Below are 26719 nucleotides of genomic sequence, written 5' to 3'. Positions count from 1 at the left end.
AGATAGATTTAAAAAAACATTAAATGTAAATAAGAGTCGCAATGAATGTGAAAATAGTTAGTTTTCTATTCTCATACTATACGCTGTGAGCTCGTACGTAGAGGGGATATTTACAAATTCGCGAACGCCAGTAGTGACAAGTTTGTAAACGTTTACTGGAAATTTAACATAAATGTCAATGTGATTAATTTAAAATTAAAATTAAAAACATTAATTATAAAAAATATTAGTTGATCAAAGCTGTGGTATATATTTTTACCTTAAACCCTAACAACACACAACATTCCAGGAATGTACTACCAAAGTTCTATCAATATTTGAATGTCCTGGACATTTAGGGAACATTCGGTGAACATCTGATTAAATTATTCGTGGAATGTTACCATAAGACATTCTGTGAACATACTACCAATGTTCCTGTTCATTTTCAAATTCACGGCGCATGTATTTGTGCATGGTGCTTAGAGAGGGCATCACGTGACTAAAAACGACCAATGACCTCACTTCAGACTTCGGTTCGGCCATCTTGACATGCATCTTGCCTTGGCCACCTTGCCGTGCGTGATCGTTGTTTGTTTTTATTTGTGCTTTTTAAGAATATTTTTTAATTCGGATACTTTTATAATAACTTTAATAGTATTATTAATATAGTGCATAAAATCAGTTGGAGTAGCAGAAGCAATGTAGATAAAAAAATCTGCAGGAATAATGTTTCAAAGGTTAGTATATTATGCAAATATGTAAACAAAGGCATGCCCCTATTTCAGAAAATATCCATTTATTATTTTAATAATTGCGAATAAGCCACAAACTTGCTTATTCCTAATTAAAATAGTAAATAGAGATAATAACAAACGGATTATTTGTAAAATTAAATTTTTTTTTGCGTTTTTGCTAATGTATGCGTTTATAAACAGGATGGTAGACCACACACTATAATAGTACCAACTAATGAATACACAGTATGAATAGTACAGTCGGTTCGCTAAACTTAGTCTCAGACACAACTGGCTAGTGATTTTAGTAAATAATTTTGACAATTTGGTAAAATTGGCAAAAAAATAACTAAATAGTTAGTAATTTTGGCAAAAATGGCCAAAAACAAAAAAATTACCTACTAAAATCACTAGCCAGTTGTGGCTAGGGAAACGACTATACTAATAAACAATTTCTAAGCTGCTTTTTATAATATTTTGTGAGTTCATTAATCATATTTTTTATTTAAAACTAAAATTTGTTAATAATGCTCAGTAATGCATATATTTTGTATTTTTAGCTTTCCAGAAGATCCTGCGAAGAAGGCATGAAGTATTGATCAGATTTGTTAATAGAGCAGTATGTTCAAAACATTTTTTAGAAAAAGATATTGACAGAACTTCACTTTCAACCGTTTGAGAGACTGTGCTGTTCCAATAGCTTATATCACACAGGTAATATGCTTAACCCAATTAATAATACAATTACAATATACAGTTGGAAAAATTAAAGAATAGGGCTTTTCATTTACAGTCATTTGTTTCGAGCTACTGTCATATGTCGTATAATCCGTGTTGTATTAATATTATACACAGATTATATAACATATGACAGAAGCTCGAAACAAATGACAATCGATGAAAAGCAATATAGGGCTTTGTTCATTGTCATTTGTTTCGAGCTTCTGTCATGTGTCACACAATATTACTATATCTACGTCATAAGTTATTGGCATATACCAATGATACAAACCAAAGACGTATGACGTAGATATATTAATATTATGTGACACATGACAGAAGCTCGAAACAAATGACAGTTGATGAAAAGCCCTATTTGCTGTCTTTTTCTATAAATCACAAACGTTTGTTACCTATAGAAAAAGATCATCATCATCATTGGCTCGACAGCCCTTTCTGGGTCTTGGCTTGTTCCAGGATTCTTCTCCACTCTGATCTGTTTCATGCTTTTTTTCTCCAGTTTTTTATTTTTAATGTTTTTATATCATTTTCTATTTGTTCTAAAATAGAAAAAGATAGCAAATACAACATAAGTGATTGATGTGATCGTTCATGGGTATAGGGCTTTTCATTCACAGTCATTTGTTTCGAGCTTTTGTCATGTGTCACATAATATTAATATATCTACGACATACGTTATTGGTATATACAATAATAGATACAAACCAAAGACATATGACATAGATATATTAATATTATGTGACACATGACAGAAGCTCGAAACAAATGACAATTGATGAAAAGCCCTATTCTTTCATTTTTCCAACTGTAGATACCGTTGTTCTTCATTATCTACATCAGAGATCTAAGTTGACATTGTTGCCCAATTACAAAAAATTTTTGAATTCATTTTAAGTCCAATATATCACATAATTATTGCGAAGTAGATTATACAAGAAAACAGATTAATGTTGAATGCAAATAAATAAAAACATCAGAAATAGAAAACAAGAATTAAGTTATAATCTTAAGTTAAAGTAAATAATAAAAACAATAAATATAATAAAACAAAATACTTATTAGTTTGTGAAAAAGCTATTTCTTTGTGGCATTTTTGTAATTATTGTAACTATTTTAATGGGGAAATAAGCCAGAATTTACTTGAAAAAATAACTTTATTATGGTTTCTACTTCCACATCGGACGTCGTTGTCAAAATACAAAATGTTTTATTATTTTCTTTATTAAATATTATTTATTATTTATTTAAATATTATTTAATTTATTATTTATTTTATTATTATTATTATATGCATATTATTACCTGTAAATATTTCTTCTGATTGTTAATTGTAAAGGATAGAAAAATTACCATTTATTTTATTTTCTTTTAGAATCAGCTGAGAGAAGTGGTCTACAAAAAACCAGGAAGGAAATGGAATATGTGGCTATGAAAGGCAAAAGAAAGGTTTACAAAGCAAATGTGACACATTTTTTTATAGGAATATCAGTAAATTACATTAAAAAAATGTATGAAAAGATTTTTTGCAATAAAAATGTTTATATTTATCAAGCATGCATTATTTGGTATGGCCACATATCGTCAGTGATGTGACAATACCTCCTATCTGTTTTTTCATGAGATTTGTAAGATAGACTAAAAACTTGTTTGGGCCACCTCCTGTTTTCATATATTTTTTGACTTGTTTTGCAGTAAATTTAACTATCTATTTACTACAAAACAAGCCAGAACTTACGTATGCAAACAGGAGGTGACCTTAAAAAATATTTTTCGTCTCCTGCAAACCTCATGAAAAAAGATATAGGAAGTATTGTCACAGCACTGACGATATATTTCAGAGAATGTCTAAAAAATATACTGTGAATGTTCAAAGAACGTTCGTAGACATTCATGGAATGTTCCAACAAGACATTTAGTCTAAAAAATATACTGTGAATGTCCAAAGAACATTCATGGAATGTTCCAACATTCATGGAATGTCCCAACAAGACATTCAGTCTAAAAAATATACTGTGAATGTCCAAAGAACATTCATGGAATGTTCCAACAAGACATTCAGTCTAAAACATATACTGTGAATGTCCAAAGAACATTCGTAGACATTCATGGAATGTTCCAACAGAACATTCTAAGAATATTTAAAATGCTGACACAGCACATTCCAGGGACTTTCCAGGGACATTCGTGTGCATTTGGGGACATTCCAGGAATGTTTGGAATGTCCTGTGAGTACATTCTAGGAACATTCATGGAATGTTTTGTGTTATTAGGGAATATACTTACATTTTAAATACTGAATTTGCATTTTTTAATGTTCTGTAATATGTAATTATAAATTAATCTTGGCGCCATCTACATGATAATTGTGAAAATATCCCGAAGTAAGAAATTAATATTTCATCAATAGAACGTCAAAATGATTAGCAAAATCTTAAAAAAATCTATTACAATTTAATTAATTTTTAGCGTTGTAAATATTAAGCGATAACAATTAAATAATAACTTTAAAAATTACCGGTAAAAGTTGAATTAGTAACCGCTAGGAGCGACACCAGCGAAGCTCAGAGCGTATACGCTCTGAGCTTCTGAGCTATAAAAAAGTAATTAAATTGTAATCGATTTGTTAAAGATTTTTCTAATCATTTTGACGTTCTATTGATAAAATATCAATTTCTTACTTCGGATACTTTGACAATAATCGTGTAGATGGCGCTAAGATTATAATAGATTATTTATAATTAGATATTACGGAACATTAAAAAAACTTAAATTCAGTATTTAAAACGTAAGTATATTTAAGGTAAAAATATATACCACAGCTTTGACCAACTAATATTGTTTATAATTAATGTTTTTAATTTTAATTTTAAATTAATCACTTTGACATTTATGTCAAATTTCCGGTAAACGTTTACAAACTTGTCACTACTGGCGTTCGCGAATTTGTAAATATCCCCTCTACGTACGAGCTCACAGCGTATAATATATCAATTATGATGTCACTACCTGTACATATCATAATGAACTTCATTATGATACAGATTTTCATTAAAAACAGGTTTTTAACCAATAGAATCGCGATATGCATTCGCGATAAAGGTGGTACACGCGCAGTGACCAATGGCGAGTCAAATACATACGCTTTGACAGTTCTCAATATGTAAACAAACCGTCAAACTGACAAACTACTGAATTTATTTGTGTTACAAAATTAATAAATTTGAATTTTTTTTTGTTGTGAATGATCATAGAAAAAATAGTGTATACAACTTGCATTTAATTATCATTATGAAGCTCGTACTCTATACGAAACTCGCCGCATACGGCTTGTTTCGTAACCCTCATACTCGCTTCATAATGACCATCAATAAATGCTCGTTGCATAATATACTATTATGAAACAGTTCGTGAAGTATGCTTTTTGCAAACGCACGCGATGTTTAGAGCACGAGCGACAGCGGAGCGAGTTCTATATATCGCGTAAGTTCGCAAAAAGTACTTCACGCACAGTTTCATACAATATTTTATATAGGTTAAACAAATAAAAAAACTGTAACTTTCGTCACTGAAATTCATTTCTATTTTACAATTTTTAGAACTTTGGCGTTTAAAAATTCTAACTTCTTTCAAACCACAAAACTGTCAAAACTTTTGTTGTAATTTATTGCTCATATGTCATCACCATGACAACGCGAAAGTTAAGGATATTTGATTGTATGAAAGTGAGCCAAAAAAAAGTGCGAGAAAGTAAACCCCATTTAATAGCTATTTGTATAACAAGGGAGGAAAGTGCTAATTTTCCTCCCGAGAATGAAGTTTACTGCCCGACGCGTAGCGAAGAGCAGTAATCATTCAAGGGAGGAAAAGGCACTTTACTCCCATGTTATACATATGGTTTTTCCACCTTCCTGAAATAACAAGTCATTTTTTCATTTTTACTTAATTTATTTATGTAACTAACCAACAAAATTTATTAGAACTAAAACTAACAAGTAGGTACAATATAACTGTCAACTGTCAAATATAAGTCAAATTATTAATGTAAACATTGTTAAATCAGAATAACAATTTACTGTTTTTTACCATTCTGCAAAATACAGAGTGTTTTATAGATAAACGTTAAAATGTATAGATACTTACGTAATAGAAAATAGATATTGTACAGGGCGTCAATAAGTTATATTTCATGAATGAAAGACCATGACGTCACTTTTACTTTTCCTCCCAAGGGAGGAAAAATATTTTCCTCCCTAGGGAGGAAAAGTACAACTTTGCTCCCTACAATCAGGTCCGGAAAGGTATACTGTCGGTAGAGGTAGGTGGAAAAATACATTGTTACTTCACGCACACTTTAAACCCTTCACGCACTGCTATCTATAATGACAGTTTTCACAAACTAAAAACTTATACATAATATGACATAGAGTAGATAATAGTTATTTATGATAATAGTTATAAGTGTTAAAAGAACGATTTTAAGGCACGCATGTGAAAGTTTGCAGAATGAGCGAAGCGAGTCAAAACAAGGGATACCTTCTGCTTCAATGATGTCTCTAGTCACTCTGATGGTATGTGGAGGTCCATTATCATGCAGGAAAATTAAATTATCTCCTGTTGCATCTCTCCACAGCCTAACTACAGGTTATCAACATACCAGTGAGCAGTTAAAGTTGATTAGATGAAAATTAAAGGAGTCATTTTACGGATCACAATTCCTCTCCAGAACATTATACTTCCTCTTGTATATTTCTAAACAGATCTGACAGTTTTTGTCCTTGCTTGTCTTCTTCGACCTCTAAGTACACGATTGAGTCGGTCATCTGATTTTACAAAAATCCTGACTTTTTCTGAAAATAGCACATTTTTTCATTTCCCAATGTTCCAATTTTGGTGGTGAAGACACCAATTTAGGAGACCAATCTTATGCTGCCTGGATAACGCGGGAACTCGTAACTGTCTCCTGCTGTATACTTCTTGGCACGAACTCTTTTTCTTATCGTTTCAACTGAAAAAGTTACACGTGTAGCTTCCAAAAGCTGCCTTTTGAACTGCAGGTAGAAATGGTTAAGTGTTTTCCAGCTGATTGGACAACTAAACGATCGTGGCGAGCCGTTATTACTTGTTGGCGACTTTCCCTTGCTTTATTTTTAAGCTTTCCTAGTTCCTGTTACCTAGCTTAGGTTATGGACAGAACGGCCTGTGTTACGCATAGCTCTACAGCTATAGTGCAGTCACTGAAGGTTTTCACCTCCGATTTCGTTGAACCTCCATCGATTTTAATGAAAATTGCTGAGCAGTTAGAGCATACCTCAAGGAACAAAGTTGACATGATGCCAACTTTCGCTTTTACCCTGGGGGTGGATGCCACCCCTTTTCTGGGTGAAAATTATTTTATTAAAAATAATACCATAAATTCTAGGCAAGGGACAAATTCTAAGGAAAATTTTTAATATTAAATTATTAACATAAATCAATACTTTTTGAGTTATTAAAGATCAAAAATTTTATTTTTTCGTAAAAAATGCATGTTTTAAAGCTGTTTTTAAGGTATAACTCAAAAACTATTAGCTTTTACAAAAAAGTTATTCTTACGAAAATTGAAGACAATAAAAAATTGAATACACTATTTACTAAAAGTACTAAACTAATGTTAATTCAAAGTGAGTTATAGGTAATTGAATGTATATTTTTTTCGATGAGTACTCAAATCTAAGTATTGAAGCTCAAATAATGATGCATTTTATAAAATATACCTGTTAAATACTATCAAAGTATTTCAGAATACCTAACAAATGAGCTCCAGAAGAAGTTAATAGCATCAAAATTAAGCAAGTTATGATAAAACTAAGAGAACCCTTTCGAAATTTTAGGAAAAAGTGAAAAATAAAACATACGCCATTTCCACAGAAATTAAAATTTATAGTAATGCTAACAAAAATTTCTTTATATTAGCATAAGTGATGATTTTAACAATTTTCACCAGTTTAGAATGCATATTTTTGAAAAAAAGATATAATTTATAAAAATCAGAATTTTTAAAGTTATCGTCATTTTCATTTTCTTTTGATAATAACTATAAAAATACTCAATATACAAAAACATGGTAAATAACCAAATTTTATTTTTTTCTATATCAAATGTCATACCTTTTTTACCATTTCTGTAGGGTGAAAAATAACCGAGATATAAACGTAACTCACTTTCAGTCAATATTAAAAGGTTTTTTATTCAGAAGTTTATTTAATTTTTTATTAGCTTCAATTTTAGAAATAATAACTTTTTTGTAAAAACTTATAGTTTTTGAGTTATCTATGAAAAATCTGTTAAAAACATGCATTTTTTTTACGAAAAATTAAAATTTTTGATCTTTAATAACTTAAAAAGTTTTTATTTATTTTAATAACTTTATATAACAAATGTTGCTTAGAATTTGTCCCCCTATCTAATTATGGGGTTATTTTTAATAAAATAATTTTCACCCCGAGAAGGGGCGGCATCCAACCCCAGGGTAAAAGCGCAAGTTGACACCATGTCACCTTTGATTCTTGAGATATCCTCTAACCACTCACCAATTTTCATGCAAATCCATGGACGTTGAACGAAAACGAAGGTTATAGCTCATATCCACCTTCAGTGACTCCACTAGAGTTGCACAAGTTTGACTTGAATGTTTGAATTTGACTTGAGTTTGACTTAATTTCAAGTCAAACTCAAGTCAATCCTTCTGACAAATAATTCAAGTCAAGTCAAACTGGTCAATCGTACAGATTTGAAAATTCAAACTCTTTGTCAAACTAGTTTGAAAGAGTTTGAAAAATAATTTATTTCGTAGATATACTTTTTTAACAATCCACGAGGAAAATAAAATTCCTGTAGCTGGCTGTATACCATAAATCACAAAAAATACAGGATCCTTCGTAAAAGGTATATTTAAAAGACCCTAATAAGGCTTGTATCACAAAACAAAACGTTTTCGGATTAACAAGTAATCCATCATCAGTGTTAAGCTAATAACATGCATGCGTGAGCCAACAAAAAGTTATGGGTAAAAACCCTTTAAAAGGTATAAGTTCTTATATTATACTACATATTATGTTTAAAATAGTTAGATGTTGCAAATATTCCTGGACATTACCCAGGGAAACACAGGACTCTAACTCACGTGGATGTGATATGAAAGGAATGAACCTTACATATTGAAAATTGAGTGTCAACTATATCTTTTAAAGGGTTTTTACCCATAACTTTTTGGTGGCTCACGCATGCATGTTATTGGCTTAACACTGATGATGTATTACTTGTTAATCCGAAAACGTTTTGTTTTGTGATGTAAGCATTATTAGGGTCTTTTTAAATATACCTTTTACAAAGGATCCTGTATTTTATTTTTTTAAATTTTTTTATATACTTTTTTGTTGAGATAGACATGTCTGTTGCCAATTAAGATAAGAAATTTAATAATACATTGAGTGAGTGCCATATAAATCATCCTTTAGTTCCAATAATTTTAGTATTTGTTTCCCTCTACTCATTTTTAAAAATCATGTACAATAGAACACTGACACTTTAACATTAAACTATTTTTTAGCACGCACAACAAAATTAAATAAAAAAATACCAAATGAACAGTTTTTGGTTTGTTTAAATGGGATCTAGCTATTTTTATAATTTTCTGCTTTTATAACCGATAACAATAAACACCGGCACCGTCTTCAACGACAGAACGAAAGTCATAAAAAAAGGTTTACGAAAGTTAAAAAGGAAGAAAACAAAGAACCTCAAAAATCTGTTTTCGTACCAACCCCTTTTTAAGGATTGAAATTTTATGGTCAAATTTGGATTATCTACATTTTTTCAATACAAACGCCCCAGAATCTCATAACATGTGGTGTGTACTAAAAGTATAATAAATCAAGCTGCGTAAGTGAAAGCAGAAGGTACTAACAGTAGAAGTTGACCTGTACCTTACAAAGCAGACTTTTGAAATTAAAATTACGTATTTTTTATGGGAAATAAGCCACAATTTTACTAAAAAATGAATTTATTAACGTTTCGAAGCCCAAATCGGGTTTCGTTGTCAAAATACAAAATACTATTGAAAATATTTTGACAACGAAACCCGATTTGGGCTTCGAAACGTTAATAAATTCATTTTTTAGTAAAATTGTGGCTTATTTCCCATAAAAAATACGTAATTATAAAAATGCCACAAGGAAATAGCTTCAGAACAACATTGAAATTAAAAGTTGTACTGTTGGAATAAAATCAATATTTATACATGAAAAACAGGCTATTGATTTACTCTTAGTACAGAAATGATTAATAGACATTCAAAATTCAAAATATAGAAGAATCCCGAAAGGTCCATTTTATGACTTATACTATAGTCTAAGTACATAGCACGTTAGACATAATAAAAAATTTTATAAAGATTATTTGTATTTTTTAATTTAAGTACATATATAAACACAACATTTTCACTTTAAAAAAATTCCATCATTTTTTGACGGAAACTTCAAAATTAATGTGTACATTAATGAGGACAAAACTGTTCTGGCCAAACGCTTATAGGTCTGGATCCCGCGTATGAAAAAAAAGTTGATTAATAGCAAGCTGAAAATTTGTTAATAGCTTAAGGGTGTCTAGTCGGATAAACTTTGATATATGGGAACACTGGAACAGGGGCAGTTTTAATTGTGGAACAGGTTAAAAATTTGGAACGGTCAGACCGCGAAAACGGCACATTTATTATGTCCGACAGAACAGACTTAAACTCTCCGAACAGAGATTAAACTCTCATGCAAAAATCAGACTGCTATTTATCACCTGTCATAATTCCTGTCATTTGACATATTCTACATGTTCCACTCATTAAAACGCCCATTTGGTGATAAATAGCAGTCTGATTTTTGCATGAGAGTTTAATCTCTGTTCGGAGAGTTTAAGTCTGTTCTGTCGGACAAAATACATGGGCCGTTTTCGTGGTCTGACCGTTCCAAATTTTTAACCTGTTCCACAATTAAAACTTCCCCTGTTCCAGTGTTCTAATATATCAAAGTTTGTCCGACTAAACACCCTTAAGCTAATAACAAATTTTCAGCTTGCTATTAATCAACTTTTTTTTCATACGCGGGATCCAGACCTATTAATTTAGCATAAACAGACCAAAGTCGGCGCTTAGTCTACAATTGCGAAACTGTTATGAATGTCAGTTATGGATATATGGCAGTTATGAATGGTAGTTATGAATGGCAGTTAAGAATGGCAGTTATGAATATAGTCTTGTTATGCAAAACTAAAAACCCTTAATAGACAGAATGTCGCTTGGTTTATTTTTGTTTTTCTTAGTAACCGTTAACGTGACAATAACAGGGATTTTTCCAAGATAGTTTTAGCTATGTGTCACCAGAATCCGCTGTTATCTCGATTTTAAAGAAATGGCGCTTGGTCGAGTTATGCATAACGCTGTCCTTTTAAAGAATTAGTTCACTGTTTGTGATTTTATAACGTTGTTCTTTATTTTTACATAATAGAAGTATGTATGCACTTTGCAATTTTCATTGTTTTAAAATCACCTGCCGCAACATCAAATAAATCAGTATATTTATTTTTCTTAATTAATACTGCTTCGACTACAGATTGTTTCTCTTAATTTTTGCAGTGGGAATACCTTTAATATCAGACTCAATTTGTTCTGGTACTTATTCTGAACCGAAAAATATCCACATTCAGACATTATCTCCCAAAGCCACACACTTCAAAACGAACGTAATAAACAAGCCAAACATGGACGTCTAAATATGAACTACAAACTAATTTGCGGAGTAGCAGAATACCGATTCAGACCTATCCAAATAAGCTTAGAGCATGGAAAATTTTATACGGGGGAGTATAAAATTTTCCATGCTCTAAGCAAATAAGTCACAACAAATTCCGTACGCTCTCGATTAGAATTGGAAATTAACACGTTGCCATTCAACGTGTATATGACATTCAAACTTCAAACTGTTTGAAGAAGTTTGATTTCAAGTCAAACCTAAAGATATCGAAATCAAGTCAAGTCAAACTTTTTTACAAAAAAAGTTTGATTTTCAAGTCAAGCCAAGTTTGTTGAATAAAATCAAACTAGTTTGACTTGATGCATCTCTAGACTCCACTACTATGTCCCTCTGAAAACATTACTTTCTCCACAAGACCAATATATTTTCCCGTTGTAAGTTCTATAACCCCACATGAGGCATATTTTCGTTTTTGGACGCAAAAGTTAGTCTATTTATTTTCGTTCAATTTGCAACTCAAGCAAATAACCTATACCGTACCGAGCTGTACTATCTGATTGTCTTATCGATTTGTTTATTTTCAATAAAATCCTTTATTATTCGCAACAGTAACAAGTTTTTTCAAAAGAAATAAATATTGCTTTGAAATACATGGTGATTCCATATAAGTTTGGGTGTGTGTATTTTTATTTCAAATTTTAAACTGTCAACCCACTGAAAATTTTACTGAAAATTGACACCCACACAGACCTTTGAGATTACTTTGCGAACACTTAAATTTTTATTACATAAGTTATTTTGCTGTAACTTGACTTTAATCAATAATGTAAAATATTTTTATTATTGCAATGACAAACTATTTTATTAGTCCAAAAGGTTATAAAGTGTATCAAAGGATTGGTTTATTTGTATCAAGGCTAATATAAACTATGAAGAGCATGATAATAGAGTCCCAAAAGTTGTTTTTCCCTTTATCGCCAAATAAAATGTGAACAAACTATTTTAGTTTGTTTTTTACTTTATAATGATCTTAACAGTATTATAAAATATAATGATATCGTTTTTTGTCACTCCTCTAATCTGTACATTATAAATAAATTTTTGTGTTACACAGTACACTTTTCACATGCTTTCTTCCATTTCATTCATTCAACCCTAATTCGACTGTATTTATCTGTATATATTTCCCTATTACTTTGTAATATTGATCCTTACCTAAAACTATTATTTTTCACAATTATTTCACAATTCAACAGTGGCGTAATCAGGGGGGGTTTGGGGGTACTTTGAGTACCCATTCTTTGATTTGCTACTGCCACTTTCGCTTCTTTTTTGTTCTATTTCTGGATTTTAGATATAAATATGTTGTTGTGTATTGGTTTTCTATGCACTTGTGTCTCATATTCAGTATTTTTCTTTGAGATTAAAACATTGAGATAAGATAATGTGTTATTATATTCCTTTTCCGTGGTAAATTATATGGTCTCTTCTTTATCGTCTAATTCATAAGCATCTATACACATCACCTATATGTAGGTGTAGATTTCATTATGTAGATGTTAGATATAGATATTATTTACATCATACTGTGGATTTGAAATTTTGTTTAGATATTATAGTACCTGTTTCGAAATCTGCCATAAATATATTTTCTTATAATGGAGATAAAGTAGAGTCTATTGCTAGATCAAAATTTTGTTTATTAGTCCATTCTTTCACGGTTTTCGCTCTAAATTTTCACCCCCTCTTGGGGGTGAAAAAATATATGTCCAAAATAAGTCCGGAAATGGGTAAACTGACTAATTTTAAGTAACTTTCGTTCTATAGAGCTTTTTCTCGAAGTCAACACTTTTCGAGTTATTTGCGAGTGAATATGTTCATTTTTCAACAAAATAACCACATTTTTAGACGGTTTTTTGCAAATAACTCAAAAAGTAAGTATTTTGTCGAAAAAAACGTTCCTAGCAAAAACATAGCCTATAAAAAAGTAAAAAAAAAATGGTGTACGCGTTAGGTCTCTGGATCTCGTAGAACCAGAGTTATAGCCAATGAAAAATAGATTCATATTCACCAAATTTCAAATAGAATATTTCGACGTGAAATATCCACAAAATTAAGCACTTTTTGGGGAAAACCCATTTTAAGTTTTTTAAAGTGTTTAAAAAAAGCTTTATTTCTGTTTTTACAAAAAGTTTCTAGCATTAAATTTAAGCAAGTTACGCTCAAAATAAAGTTGGTCCCTTTTGTTTTTGCAAAAAAAAATCGGGAAGACCACCCCCTAATGAGCAACTTAAATGAAATTAATCGTTACCGCTCCACAAATTATTTTATTTATGTTGTGTTTATATGATCTGTAAGTTTTATCGATTAAAAGTGCTTATTTTTGAAAAAATTTGAAAAATATAATATAAATATAAATTTTGAAAAATATGCTTTTTTTCAAAATAACTTAAATATTGTTAGAGACATCAAAAATCTCGAAAAACAAAAAAAGTCAGATTTGCTTTTGTGAATATCATGTATTTTTTTGTTTTTCTGTTAGACAAAAATTGACTAATATTTGGTGTTTCTAAATTTGCATACATTCGTGATCAGTGACTCGTTCAACCCTTTTAACTACAGCCCTTTCAATAATAAGGACTTTGAACCGATGAAACTTACAGATCATAATATAAACAATATATACACGAGTCAATAATCTTGTGAAGTCGTAACGATTAAGTTCATTTAAGATACTAATTAGGGGGTGATTTTCTCGATTCTTTTACCAAAACCAAAAGGGACTAACTTTATTTTGAGCGCAACTTGTTTAATTTTGATGCTAGAAATTTTTTTTATAAAACAAAAATGAAGCTTTTTTTAAACACTTTAAATAAGTTGTAATGAGTTTTCCTTGAAATGTGCTTCATTTTTGGTTATTTCACGTTAAAATATTCCATTTGGAATTTTGACGAATTAACCTATTTTCATTAGCTATAACTCTGCTTCTACTAGGTGTAGAGACGTGCTATATACACCATTTTTTTAAATTTTTTACAGGCTATATTTTTGCTAAGAATGTTTTTTCGACAAAATTCTTTCTATTTGAGTTATTTGCGAAAAACCGTCTAAAAGCGTGGTTATTTTGTTGAAAAAATGAACATATTCACTGCCAAATAACTCGAAAAGTATTGACTTAGTGAAAGAACTCCATAGAACAAAAGTTACTTAAAATTAGCCAGTTTATTCATTTCCTGACTTTCTTTGGACGAATATTTTCCCCAGAGCAAAAGCACATATCGGCACAATATCACTTTTTTTCTTTGACTTGTTAACTATGTGTATGCCAAATTTCATGTCAATCCAAGCGGTTCTTTAAAATTTAGAGGTTTTGCAATATTTTACCGTTAAAGAACGGACTATATAGAATTCATTATGTAATGGAAGTTAGGTTATATCAATATATTAATGTCAATTTCAATACAACTTTCAATGTAAGTATCATTCAGTAATGTTGTTTTGATATTTTCCAAAGTGTTATCGAATGAACATTTGTAAACAAACTATTTATATCAAAACTTACTAAAGTATTGTTTGTATTAATTTAATATTCGATAATTTATTAAAAAATATATAGAACTTGGGCCCTTACTTAACAAAAACCATGATTACCTCCCTCCTGAGATTTAGCTTATTTAGTTATTCATGTTTAGTTGGACGTTTCTAATACCTACGAAAAATTTTCGTGAGGGGGCCTTTCATAAATATAGAGGTTTCTAAACTTCAGTGGGTCCGACAACTGAAATACCCTAAAATAGTCGGAAAATATTACCAGTAAATTGTACGTATTCGGGGGGGAGGGGGGACACATCATGAAGAGTCAAAGAGTCATAAAATTTACACCCTCACAGCTGATTTACAGTTTTTCTTGCTTCACCAAAAACTTCATCGACTGCAAAAACAATTTTTGCCAGCATACTGCAACTAGATTCTAGAGTAGAGGAATCACTTGCCTGCAAATATTTGATTACCTACCTGGTGGTAGGGGAGCAAAGTAAGCTAAATGTGCAGCCACTCGAGCGCTTTGGGGACCTATTGGGTTGTGAAGAGTAGGTCCTAGAACTAAAAAAAGTTAAGTAAAGTTTTCCATTTTAGTGAGGACTTTCCAATTTTAATTTAGTTTTTCCATTTCCAACAATCGTTTTTTTAGATTATAGCGCCATCTATCCATAATTCGAAAAAATGTCTCTAATAAAAGTTGCTTATTTTTACGTAAGGAATCCAAATCTGCAATAAAAAATGGGGGCTCCCATTTAAGATTTTAAAGTAACCCCCCACCCCACCTCCGTGGGGTGTCCTGTTTGGTGCCATTCGATAGGTTTTTCAAAAATATTGAATAAGTGTATTTTCAGTTTTTCGATTTGATGTTCATTTCGCGAAATATCGCGGGATTCGTATTTAAAATGTTAAATATACCCCCCACCCCTCTCCGTGGGAAGTCGTGTTTGGTATTATTCGATAGATTTTTGAAAAATAGTGAGTACGTATTTTTTAGTTTTTCGATCTGTCATTCATTTCGCGGAATATTCGCTTTATGAAACTTTGTGACTCACCCATCTCCTTACGCCCCGCTCAAATCGTCAGATTTTTGAAATATACACTGTTTTACATGTACTTAACTTACCTTATCTTAACCCGACGATTTCTATTTTTTCTAAGGATATATTTTTTTGCGCCCCCCAAGAGCCAATATATGTTAGAGGTACATTTTCAGGGTACAAGGTTTCTCTCCATGTAATAATCTGACGCGCTCGAGTAACTGCAAAAGTCCCCGCTTGGGCTCCCCTACCACTGGTATTATTTCATTGACTACATAATATCACCAAACAACATTACTGCTGAAGATATTTTTGATTTCCGAAGATAAATATATTTTTAAAACCGGTATACCTTGTCTCCTTCAATTCGACTGATTTTTTTTTTCAATATAAATGAATCAGATAAAATTAATTAGTAAAAAAAAGTTGTTTAATCTTTATTTTGTGAACGATTTCCGAAGTGAAAATCGAAATGTCAAAATAAACATAATTTAAAGTAAAATTGTGGAGTATTCCCAGTAAAAATAGTAACGTAACTTTAAATATTTATATAAATATAAATATTTATAATGACTTTAATAAAGTCATTATAAATTTCTATAATATCTTTAACTATTTAGATGGGAAATAAGCCACAATTAAATTGAAAATATAATTTTATTAACGTTTCGACGCCCAAATCGGGTGTCGTTGTCAAAATATAAAATACTACTAAATAAACAAAAATGTTGTTGCTAAGTAAAAAAAAATTGTTCTAATAATTTATTTAATCTGACTTATCTATATTGGCAATTCAGACGTATATTATACATTTTAAAGTAGAAGACTTTAAAATGATATCGCCAATATTTATGAGTTGCGTTCTTGGGACGACTTTACTAGAGGATAGTTCATTCGATTGCATGAAATCACTCATTAAATTAAATGAGTCAGATAAATTAAATTATTAGAAGAATTTTTTTTTTACTTAGCAACAACATTTTTGTTTATTTAGTAGTATTTTGTATTTTGACAACGACACCCGATTTGGGCGTCGAAGCGTTAATAAAATTATATTTTCAATTTAATTGTGGCTTATTTCCCATCTAAATAGTTGAGCATAAAAATGCCACAAGGAAATAGCTTCAGAACAACATCTATAATATCTGATTATATTGCTTACAGTTACGAACATTCCTATGGGTGCAAACGTATGGAGGAACAAGCTCTTCATCACGGTTCCTAGAAGACGACTAGGAGTGCCATCTACATTGAACTATGTGCCATTGGACAGTCCAAGAAGACACAACGTTCCGCTGATTCCCTACCCAGATTGGGATACCAATATATATCCAGATCCCAAAAACAGCGGTGATAATTTTGTGTCAGTATACAGAGTAGCTGTGGATCCCTGTGATAGGTTATGGTTTGTGGATACTGGACTGGTAGAAGTTCTTGGTAAGTCTACACACTTAAATAAATATCATCATCAACATCATTCAACCCGGATCTATCCACTGCTGGATATAGGTCTCCCTCAGTCTTTTCCATGAACTCCTGTTTTGTGCTGTTTGCATTAAATTTTTGTCGAACCATTTTATGTCATCAGACCATCTTTTTGGCGGACGACCTTTCTTCCGATATTTGCTTCTTGTCTTGGTCTACAGTGTATTATTCGCTATGTCCATCTGTTATCCGATATTCTAGCTATGTGCCCCGCCCAGTTCCACTTAAGGGTTATAATTCTTTATAAATATGGCATCTGTTACTCCTGTTGTCCGTGTTATTTCCTTGTTCGTAATCCCATCCCTACGAGAAATGCCAAATATCGAGCGTTCCATGGCTCTTTGTGTAACACAAATTTTATTTCTTGTTTTCTTGGTTACTGTTAAAGTTTCCATATGTATGTACTGGCAACACGCACTGATCAAAGACTTTTCTTTTGAGACATATAGGCAGTTCCGACTTAAGAACATAGCTCTGACTTAAGGACATAGCTTGCCTAATGCCACCCAAGTGAGCCCTATCCGACGGCTTAATTCGCATGTTTGATTATTTCTTCCTAGGCGTATTTCATGCCCTAAGTACTACTTATAAGAGGTGGTTTCTTCAATATGCATGCCATTTACTGAAATCTTTTCGCTTAACACAAGATTTGTCATAACTTTATTCTTGTGTGGTTGATTTTTAATCCAACTTGTAGGGAGGCTAAGCATAGTTTCTCCAGTTGAGATACTGCTTCATCGATGCTGTCAGCAAAAAGAACAATATCGCGATATCGAAGTATTTCTCCGTTGACCTTAATTCCTCTTTCACTCAGATTTGCGTTCTTAAACATATGCTCTAATAATATTTTAAACAATTTTGGCAAAATTGTGTTCCCTGTCGCTCTCCCCGTTTTATTTTAAATGCGTTGGTCTTTTTATCTGCCAGTTTCACGCTTACTCTCGAATTTTGATAGATGTATTTGATCATGTTTATATGCGATGATATATAAGGCACTCTGTCAAGGGTTTTAACATTTTTCGATGACTTATTGTGTTAAAAGCTTTTTCATAATTAACAAATATCAAGACTAATGGCTTGTTATATTCAACCCTTTTTATTAAGTTCTTAATTACCTGTAAATGATCATTCGTGACATCGAGACCCCCATCGAACAAGGTTGTAACTCAAGTTACATCTATTTTCAGATTTCAACACAGGCGAATTCAGCAAAAAATTGCGCACACGTCAATATAAACGACATAGTTTAATTCTCAATAGTTTGACTAATACTCCATTGAAAAAAGTTGTATTTTAACTTAAGTGTGCCATTTTAGCGTGAAAAAGGCAGTAATACTGAATACTCCCTTTGTTAAATATTTACTTTCTTTATACTTGACGATTAACAAGGTTGTTAAATGAGTTACAACTTTGTTGCACGTATGCTGCTCCAGAATAATGGATAACCATGATACGATATGCCAAAGCATCAGGCAAGCCTAAATCCGTAACTGAATTAAATCAGAACCAAATTCTAAATTTTAACCTATTTAAGGACACACATGTTAATTTTGAAGTAGATATTAATAGTAAAAGACTAAAGTAATCAAGTAAAATGGTCTAGAATTAAAAATTTACAGATACGCAATAAAAATGCGAAAAATTTGAGATATTTTATACCGTGATTTTTTCATAGTGATAGAATATTATTGTTATTGTAAAATTTATAATTTCCAATTAAAATTGTGAAAACTGTTAGTTGATATTTTCTTTAAATATCCCTTAAAAACTCATTTTCTCCTAGCTATACTGCAAATAACCCAAAACATACAACCTTTTAATAGTTAAACGGGAAAAATAATTAACACAGAGAGTGTAAAATGGTTGTTAGGCGACTTACAACCTTTTTCTACGAATACTCATGTTTAATCTCAAGGTTGTATCTCAATCAAACTCAAGATTTTCAATAGTTATTAAAATTACAAAACATACATCTCACAGTAATCCCTTATTATGATATAAATATCATATCACGATAGAAATCCAACTTATTTCCTAGACTGTTGGTAACCACCCTAATAAATAAAAATGTAGAAGCCTGTAAATGCTAAATATTTTACGCTTGTCATTGTCACCATTGTACATTTTGTTCACGCTATTTTTATGCCTTACGCTTATGCTATTTACAAAACGTTTTTTATGTTTTTTTTTTTAGGAAATGTCAGTCGTGTGCGGCCTACCACTTTAGTAATGATGGATTTGACTACTGATAAAATCATTCGATCATTCCAAATCCCTGCAGACCAAATCCGGCCGACCAGTGGTTTAGCTAGTGTAACCGTAGATGTAACTAAAGACACCTGTGATGATGCCTATGCGTATATACCTGATTTAGGTACGTATAAACTTTTTTCAAAGAAAAAAACTGTAGGATAATAGTGTTTATTATATGTATTAGTAAATGAATCCATCGAATTATTTAGAGGAGGCGTATGTTCAGCTGTGGACTCAAAACGGTTAATTATAGTGATGATCAGTATATTCTTGTGAATATTTCCGTTCTTTCTTTCGAAATTGTATACATTCATGTAGGTTGTCTATCCTACACGTATTCCTCATATTATTTTATTATGGGTCCTTCGGTGTATTTACTGTTAGTCTTCTTAAGATTCTTATGTTACTTATTCCTATATCTTATCTTGATACGCTAGTTGCTGGTCTCTTTTAAGCTGTGTATCTCCAACTTGCATTTACCAGTTGTAGATATTAGATAGAGGGGAAGATATTTAAATAGTTCCAGCAGTGGCGGCTGGTCAGGGTCGGCAGGGTCGGCAGTGCCGACCCACACATTTATGGACACATTATAGATTTTTTTAAATATATAAGTTAATCAGAGTTGATGATATTCGTTTCTGTGAAATAAAAAAAATATCTGTGAGATAATACAGACTAAATTTTATTCATTGTTTTTAAAATAATTCGAACGATCTGATACGTTAAGTGATCCCTGTGCGCTGTGCGTAAGAGACTGTTCAAATTAGGGATCCTAGCCAGCCATACACCCGACTGCGATTGTGTGAATTCATGGCCCGCTTCGGCTAGCCGTACCCAGTTGATCATTTGCTTGTAATAATACGCTATGGAATATTAGCCGATAGGCAACCAATTATACATTCCCCGTATTTATTTGAAAAACGTACGGGGAAGTACGGCAGAAAAACAATCTGCCGAGCACAGCGGTGATCTGCAAACGGCAAGACACGTAAAACTTTTTAAAACTTGGACGTTGAGATTTAATTTGGACGTTGAGAGGTGACTCATATTTGTTTACAGAAATTGCTTGAAAATAACTCATATAATAATATTTGAGTTATCCTCCCACTCAAAAAGGTCCGGAACATTGGTTAAATAATCAAAATGTCAAAAAATAAAGGAAGAATTCGATTTTTTTCTTCATTTTTTGCTTATAACTTTAAAAGTATTCATTTTCGAGAAAAGTTGCACTGACCTAAAAGTTGCATAATTAAATTTTCTACAATAAAGGATTAACTAAAAATTTTAAAAATTGTCACCCTTGTTGCAAAATAGCAACAAATGCGAAAAAATCATAAAAAACAAGTATTCGCATTTTACGTTTTTTAACCATTTATGCTACACTTAAGACCTTCATAATTCTACCCAGAAAAACCATATCATATAATAAAAAAATACTGTGAATTTCATTAAGATCGGTTCAATATATTTTGCAAGATAAATTTTGCAATCCAGCTTTCGCAAAAAAATTAATTTTTTCAAAATGTTGCAGAACTGAAAATAAAGCAGACAGCAAGTTGAATTTATTTTTACGTATAGAAAAATACACCTTTCTTCTATATGTAAAAAATATTCAACTTGCTATCTGCTTTATTGTCAGTACTGTAACATTTTGAAAAAATTAATTTTTTTTGCAAAAGCTGGATTGCAAAATTTATTTTGCAAAATCTATTGAATCGATCTTAATGAAATTTACAGTATTGTTTTATTATATCATAAAGGTTTTCTGGTTAAATATGAAGGTCGTAAGTGTTAGCATAAATGGTTGAAAAACGTAAAATGCGAATACATATTTTTTTATGTTTTTTTCGCAATTATTGCTGTATTGCAACAAGGATGACACTTTTTAAAACTTTTAACCAATCCTATGCTGTAGGAAATTTAGTTACCCAACTTTTATGTCAGTGTAACTTTTCTCAGAAGTGAATACTTTGAAAGTTAAAATAAAAAAACGAAGAAAAAAATTGAAATTTTTCTTAATTTCTTGACATTTTGATTATTTAAACAATGTTCCGGACCTTTTTGAGCGGAAGGATAACTCAATTATTATTTACAAGGAATTTTCAAAATATCTATTAGACAAGTTCATTAAAAATTATCCATCATTCTTTATTCAAATAAAATAAGAAAATGGATTAACAGTTTTATATGCTGATCTAAATATTTTCGGAAGGTGGGATAAGTTACAAAATATGTTTAATTTCATATACTGCAATTCATTAGGTACAACAAACTGTTCCCGAATTTAATAAATTATTGTGCTCAAATGTGGGCAAATTCTGTCTCAAATGAACGGGATTTCTCTTGTCTCAAAAAAGTCAAAACGTATTGTCGAAACACAATGAAACAAGAGAGAATGTCAAACTTGTCTCAAATGTCAATAGAAAAAAACTTTTAAAACCTCTCCAAAACAATAACAAATACAATTACGTTATAACCCATTTTGCTACATCGAAGCAACATAGACTAGAGTTAATTTATAAACAGGTTTACAAAAAAAAAACAAAAAAAAAACAAAAAAAAAATAAAAAAAAATAAAAAAAACAAAAACCAACAATCTTCTATGAAATTAAAGCCTTTTAATTAGATGGCATACCTATCTGAGGAGACAAAACCTTGCCGACCCTGTCCCTAAAGCCACGAGCCGCCACTGAGTTCCAGCACCTCCTACTGCTATGTTAGTGAATTTTAGATGATTTTCTTTGCAGCTTACTTCTTCAACTACATATACATATATAGGTATACATTTAAAAACAAATCAGAATATAAAGGTCATTAGTCATTGCAATCTTTTTCTGCCTTGCGGCAATTTCTTCTGCTGTTTGTCCGCCACTGCTCTTATGTTCGGTAATCACTTTTGCGATCTCCATCTGTTTTTATTTGTTTCTCTTGGTTTCCACTCCAGGATTCCTTATCAACCTTTGATTGAAAACAAACACAAAATATGGATCACTTCCTCAGAATCAGGTACTTTCCTCATTGGGATACTCTCGAAAAATAGCTCGCCAGCTTTGGCTGGAGGTTTGGTGATGATTAAACATTCAAAAATAAAAAACAATATTTCTCAAATGAATAGGATTGAAAAAAATACCCGTCAATATACTTATAGATCCAAATCTATTTTCTGTTGGTGTGAATTACATTCCTATATTTATAAAACAACATAAAATATCCTTCAAATGTTTACGTAAGCATTTGTAAGATAATTTAACACCAATTATGCCAAATTTGACTTTGGTATAAAAAATTCCGGTACCTACAGTGAGAAAACCATTTCATGTGACAACCATATAATTACCACAATGAAATAAACAAACATTTTTCGCGGAGGTGAAGGTTGCGGACTATACATTGTTTTTAAAATCTTGAATTTAAAAAACTGGAAGCTTAAAGCAGATGCAGCCAACCTTGATGAGTAGATGGCAAACTGGTTTTTTTATCTTACGCAAATTGGTAGCATACCAATGTTTGACTAATTGTTCTTTCTTTTACCACATGTTTACAGGGTGGTCAAAGTTGTTGTTTCTTATATAATAAAGCAGCGGCGGATCCAGAAGTGTTAAGAGGGGGGGCCGATCGGCTAAATCTTTAGATAGTTTTCTACTACGCCGGCCTTTTTTAGCCTACCGACCCACCGGAAAAGTCCCGTACTATCTCTGTATCTTTAGAGTACGAAGGGTGAGTCAAGTCCCACAGCACTTAGGCCACAATTGACCCATTGTGCATCCTCCCAGGGGGCTGTCGTCCTTAGCTCATTGTTCATCCTACCATTTCCAGGAAGGTGGACAAATAACCAGGGAAAATCTCCCCTATGTCGGCACGTGTAGGACAAAGGTCGCCGAACGCATACTCTCGTATTGACGAAAACTCCAGCCATTCATATAGAATATAGAACATGCTCGACAGTTTCGTCATCTCGTTCACACCTCCTGCATAGAGGTGTGTCTCCTAGCCCCAGTGTGTGAAGGTGTTTTCTTACTTGACAATGGCCAGTTAAAAAGCCAACTGTCAAGCGTAGGTTTTTCCTGGTCATAAGTTCTACCTTCTGGCTGAGACAATGGTCTACCAGATCTTCCATCTCCTTTGTTGGTGGTACGGTGACTGCAACTGAGGGTAGGTAAACCGATGCTAGTATTAACTCTATTTTTGCCTTTTGACCATGGCAATTTTACTTTAACCGCAGTTATGTCTGAGGTGCAAAGCTTCACGAGGGGGAGGCTTTGATTTTTCTGGGAACATATATTGCTGTTCTCGGTTGTTGGTTGTTTTTTAAGCTGAAGATTTGACCATTTAGACTGATAAAACCAGTTATTTTGGTCTTAGTTATCCAAGGTTCTCGGATTAATGCTATTGCATTCTCCGTTACATCCAGGTCACGGCAGATTGTCGTCGTTGCCACCTTTTTGTGTTGGAGATTGCATTGAATAATAATTACTTTTTTCCCGATGTCCTTGGCCATGGCGAAGGTGTCGTACTAATTCTTTTAGGCGTTCATTTCCTCCTCGATTGAGGAGGCGACAACCTTAGTCACTTTGCGCTTCCTCTGCAGGGTTCGTCGACCACCATCTGAGGGTCGTCGTCCTGCTGTGGACCATGGGTGTCTCAGTCTCAGTGACCGTCTCCGGCTGCCGAGTAGGTTCCCTTGGACGCGTAGCTCAGCCTCATTGGTCTTTTCTTAACGACAGCCATGTCCTCGTCTACGATTCCAAAGACGAACAGGTGTCTCGAAACAGGTGGAATATCGATTGTTTGGAATTAAAAAATTTGTTTTAATATTCAATTACATCCTTCTAATTAAAATATTGTACTTTTTTCCCGATGTCCTTGGCCATGGTGAAGGTGTCGTACTAATTCTTTTAGGCGTTCATTTCCTCCTCGATTGAGGAGGCGGCAACCTTAGTCACTTTGCGCTTCCTCTGCAGGGTTCGTCGACCACCATCTGAGGGTCGTCGTCCTGCTGTGGACCATGGGTGTCTCAGTCTCAGTGACCGTCTCCGGCTGCTGAGTAGGTTCCCTTGGACGCGTAGCTCAGCCTCATTGGGCTTTTCTTAACGACAGCCATGCCCTCGTCTCCGATTCCAAAGACGAACAGGTGTCCGTTTGGATCAGTCTTTACCTCGTAGTGGAAGGTGCACTGTCTCGTAACTGACATGTCTGGACTTTACGCCCTTAGCCTCTGCAGCACTCTTTCTGGGAAATCGGAGGTGGTAGTAACATCCCCCGAGATCCATAGAGAGGCTTTGGTAAGCTTCCGGAGCTTATCCTGACTTATAACAGCTAGTGACGCTTCCTCCCACGGTTTGAAGTCATCTATAACCTTTTCCAGCCACTCAGTCGTCACCACATACTACTCTGATGATCTCACCAGAATAGGTCCACGATTTAAACGTGTGGCTTTTGCTTGACTGTTGGAGTTGGACAAGATTGCTCTGTCCAATTCCTCCATCAGACTGCGTTTGATAATGTCTTCCCGGTCAGCAGTGACCGAGTGACCTTGCCTTACGGGTTTACCTAATCTATGATAGCGACCTTAAGGTGTGTCACGGCGACTTCTGCGAAGCTTTGGGAAGGGGCAGTGGCGTTTCCGCTTCTGCGTTCTTTCTTGTGCCTCTGCAGCCTGCCTTCCGTGGAAGTGCTTGGGTGAAGGCGCTTCACATCGGCGCCTGTCGCCTGTCGGTTCCTGTCCACTTTTGGAGGTGGAACTATTGTCAGAGACTCTGATGCGAGCACCTTCACCTTTGTTTTGGGAGGGGCTGGAGAGGTATGGGTGGCTCCCGTAGGCTCGTAGGTATCTTCCTGGCCTTCCTCCTTTTTTTACCTCGGCACCACAGGGTCTGAGGCGTTTTGGTCGATTTCTCTGAGGTGATTCGTGTCCAGTCTTTGTTTGGGCCGATGTTTGAGGTGAACATTGCTGTCCATCCTCCACTCCGGCTTTCGAATAAAGTGAACGTTTTGTCCTGTACTAATAAAATTTATTTATAATTCATATAATATAAAATTTATATTTATAGGTATATATTTATATAGATATATGTAATTAATACATATATCTTAGTCAATATTATAAAATCTATTATAAAAAATGTCTAATTATCTGTTTGGAAAAAAAAAAGTTAAATCACTTGGTTTGAGAGGGGGGCCGATCGCCCCCATCGCCCCCCCTTGGATCCGCCACTGTAATAAAGTGATTGTTAAGCAGATGCAGATGGTTTGTAATATATTTTTTTATGTGTTCAATGTTTCCTTCTATTTTATTTCCGGCTTTTAGTGTATTATATTTTGTGTTTCCAGAAATGTTGTGTCATCTTCTTGGTTAACACTTCTCTAAGGTGTGGAAACCAGTTTTCTTTTTAAATTTATTGGATCCTATAATTTAGACCATCTATTTTATAAATATGTTGAAATATTCATTTTTATTTTCTATGATTACTTCTTACTTCCTAATATAAATGCCTCAGAATCTACAAACAAGATAAGAACAAGAAAGTAGCTTCTTACATGGTCATCAGTTCTAGCCTATTTTCCGACAAAAATACACATAGTTATCAGTTCTAGCCTATTTCCCCGCAAAAAATGCACATAGTCATCAGTTCTAGCCTATTTCCCGATAAAAATCCACAAATGCACCTGGACATCCCCTCAAGGAGATGCTGTGAACCAAATAGACCACGTGTTGATAGAAAAGCGATCAGCAATAAGCATTTTGAACGTAGAAAGGAGACGAGGAGCATGCTGAGACTCAGACCACCTACTAGTGCAAGTACACTTCATCAGTGGCGTACTGAGCATGATTCCACTGGTTCCGCGGAACCAGGGTCCGGGCCCCGCGCTCTTACGCGCTCTTTGCTTTTTTTTTCTAATTTGATGGGGACATTTTGCACTAGACAAGTACAAAATAGAAAATGTAACATCTTAATAAATTTTTATTTTTGTGCAGGTACTTATAAATAAAAACGAAGAATACCTTTGAATTTATCAAAAAATTTGAATAGACACAGAATTGACACAGAACTTTGAATTTATTAATAGACACAGGGAAAACTTTAATAAGGTTCTGTACTTGTTTTACCTGCTAAAACGAAAGCCCTGGTTTCAACATATGTAAATAATTACCGCCTGTACCTTCTAA

General features: G+C 32.9%; 1 protein-coding gene and 1 long non-coding RNA gene across 3 annotated transcripts in view; both read left to right on the top strand.

The window, feature by feature from the left end:
- Positions 1 to 26719, top strand: part of LOC126888798 (L-dopachrome tautomerase yellow-f2-like) — a 45616-nt gene that overhangs the window by 6292 nt on the left and 12605 nt on the right. Inside the window, exons 2-3 of the mRNA XM_050657175.1 lie at positions 16978 to 17250; positions 19493 to 19672. Coding sequence (XP_050513132.1) covers positions 16978 to 17250; positions 19493 to 19672 — 453 coding nt within the window. The remainder of the gene's footprint in view (positions 1 to 16977; positions 17251 to 19492; positions 19673 to 26719) is intronic.
- LOC126888799 (uncharacterized) lies at positions 257 to 3170 on the top strand. Of its 2 annotated transcripts, none has more exons than XR_007699650.1 (3): positions 257 to 719; positions 1277 to 1430; positions 2830 to 3169. It is a non-coding gene; the product is annotated as an uncharacterized LOC126888799 (long non-coding RNA). The 2 variants fall into 2 exon arrangements; XR_007699651.1 differs by lacking the exon at positions 257 to 719 and adding an exon at positions 738 to 1195 and having other exon boundaries at positions 2830 to 3170.

The sequence above is a fragment of the Diabrotica virgifera genome, chromosome 7, assembly GCF_917563875.1.
Source record: "Diabrotica virgifera virgifera chromosome 7, PGI_DIABVI_V3a".
NCBI classification, from domain to species: Eukaryota; Metazoa; Arthropoda; class Insecta; order Coleoptera; family Chrysomelidae; genus Diabrotica; species Diabrotica virgifera.
Note: the sequence above shows the minus strand (reverse complement) of the source record. Positions and strands in the feature narration are given on the sequence as shown.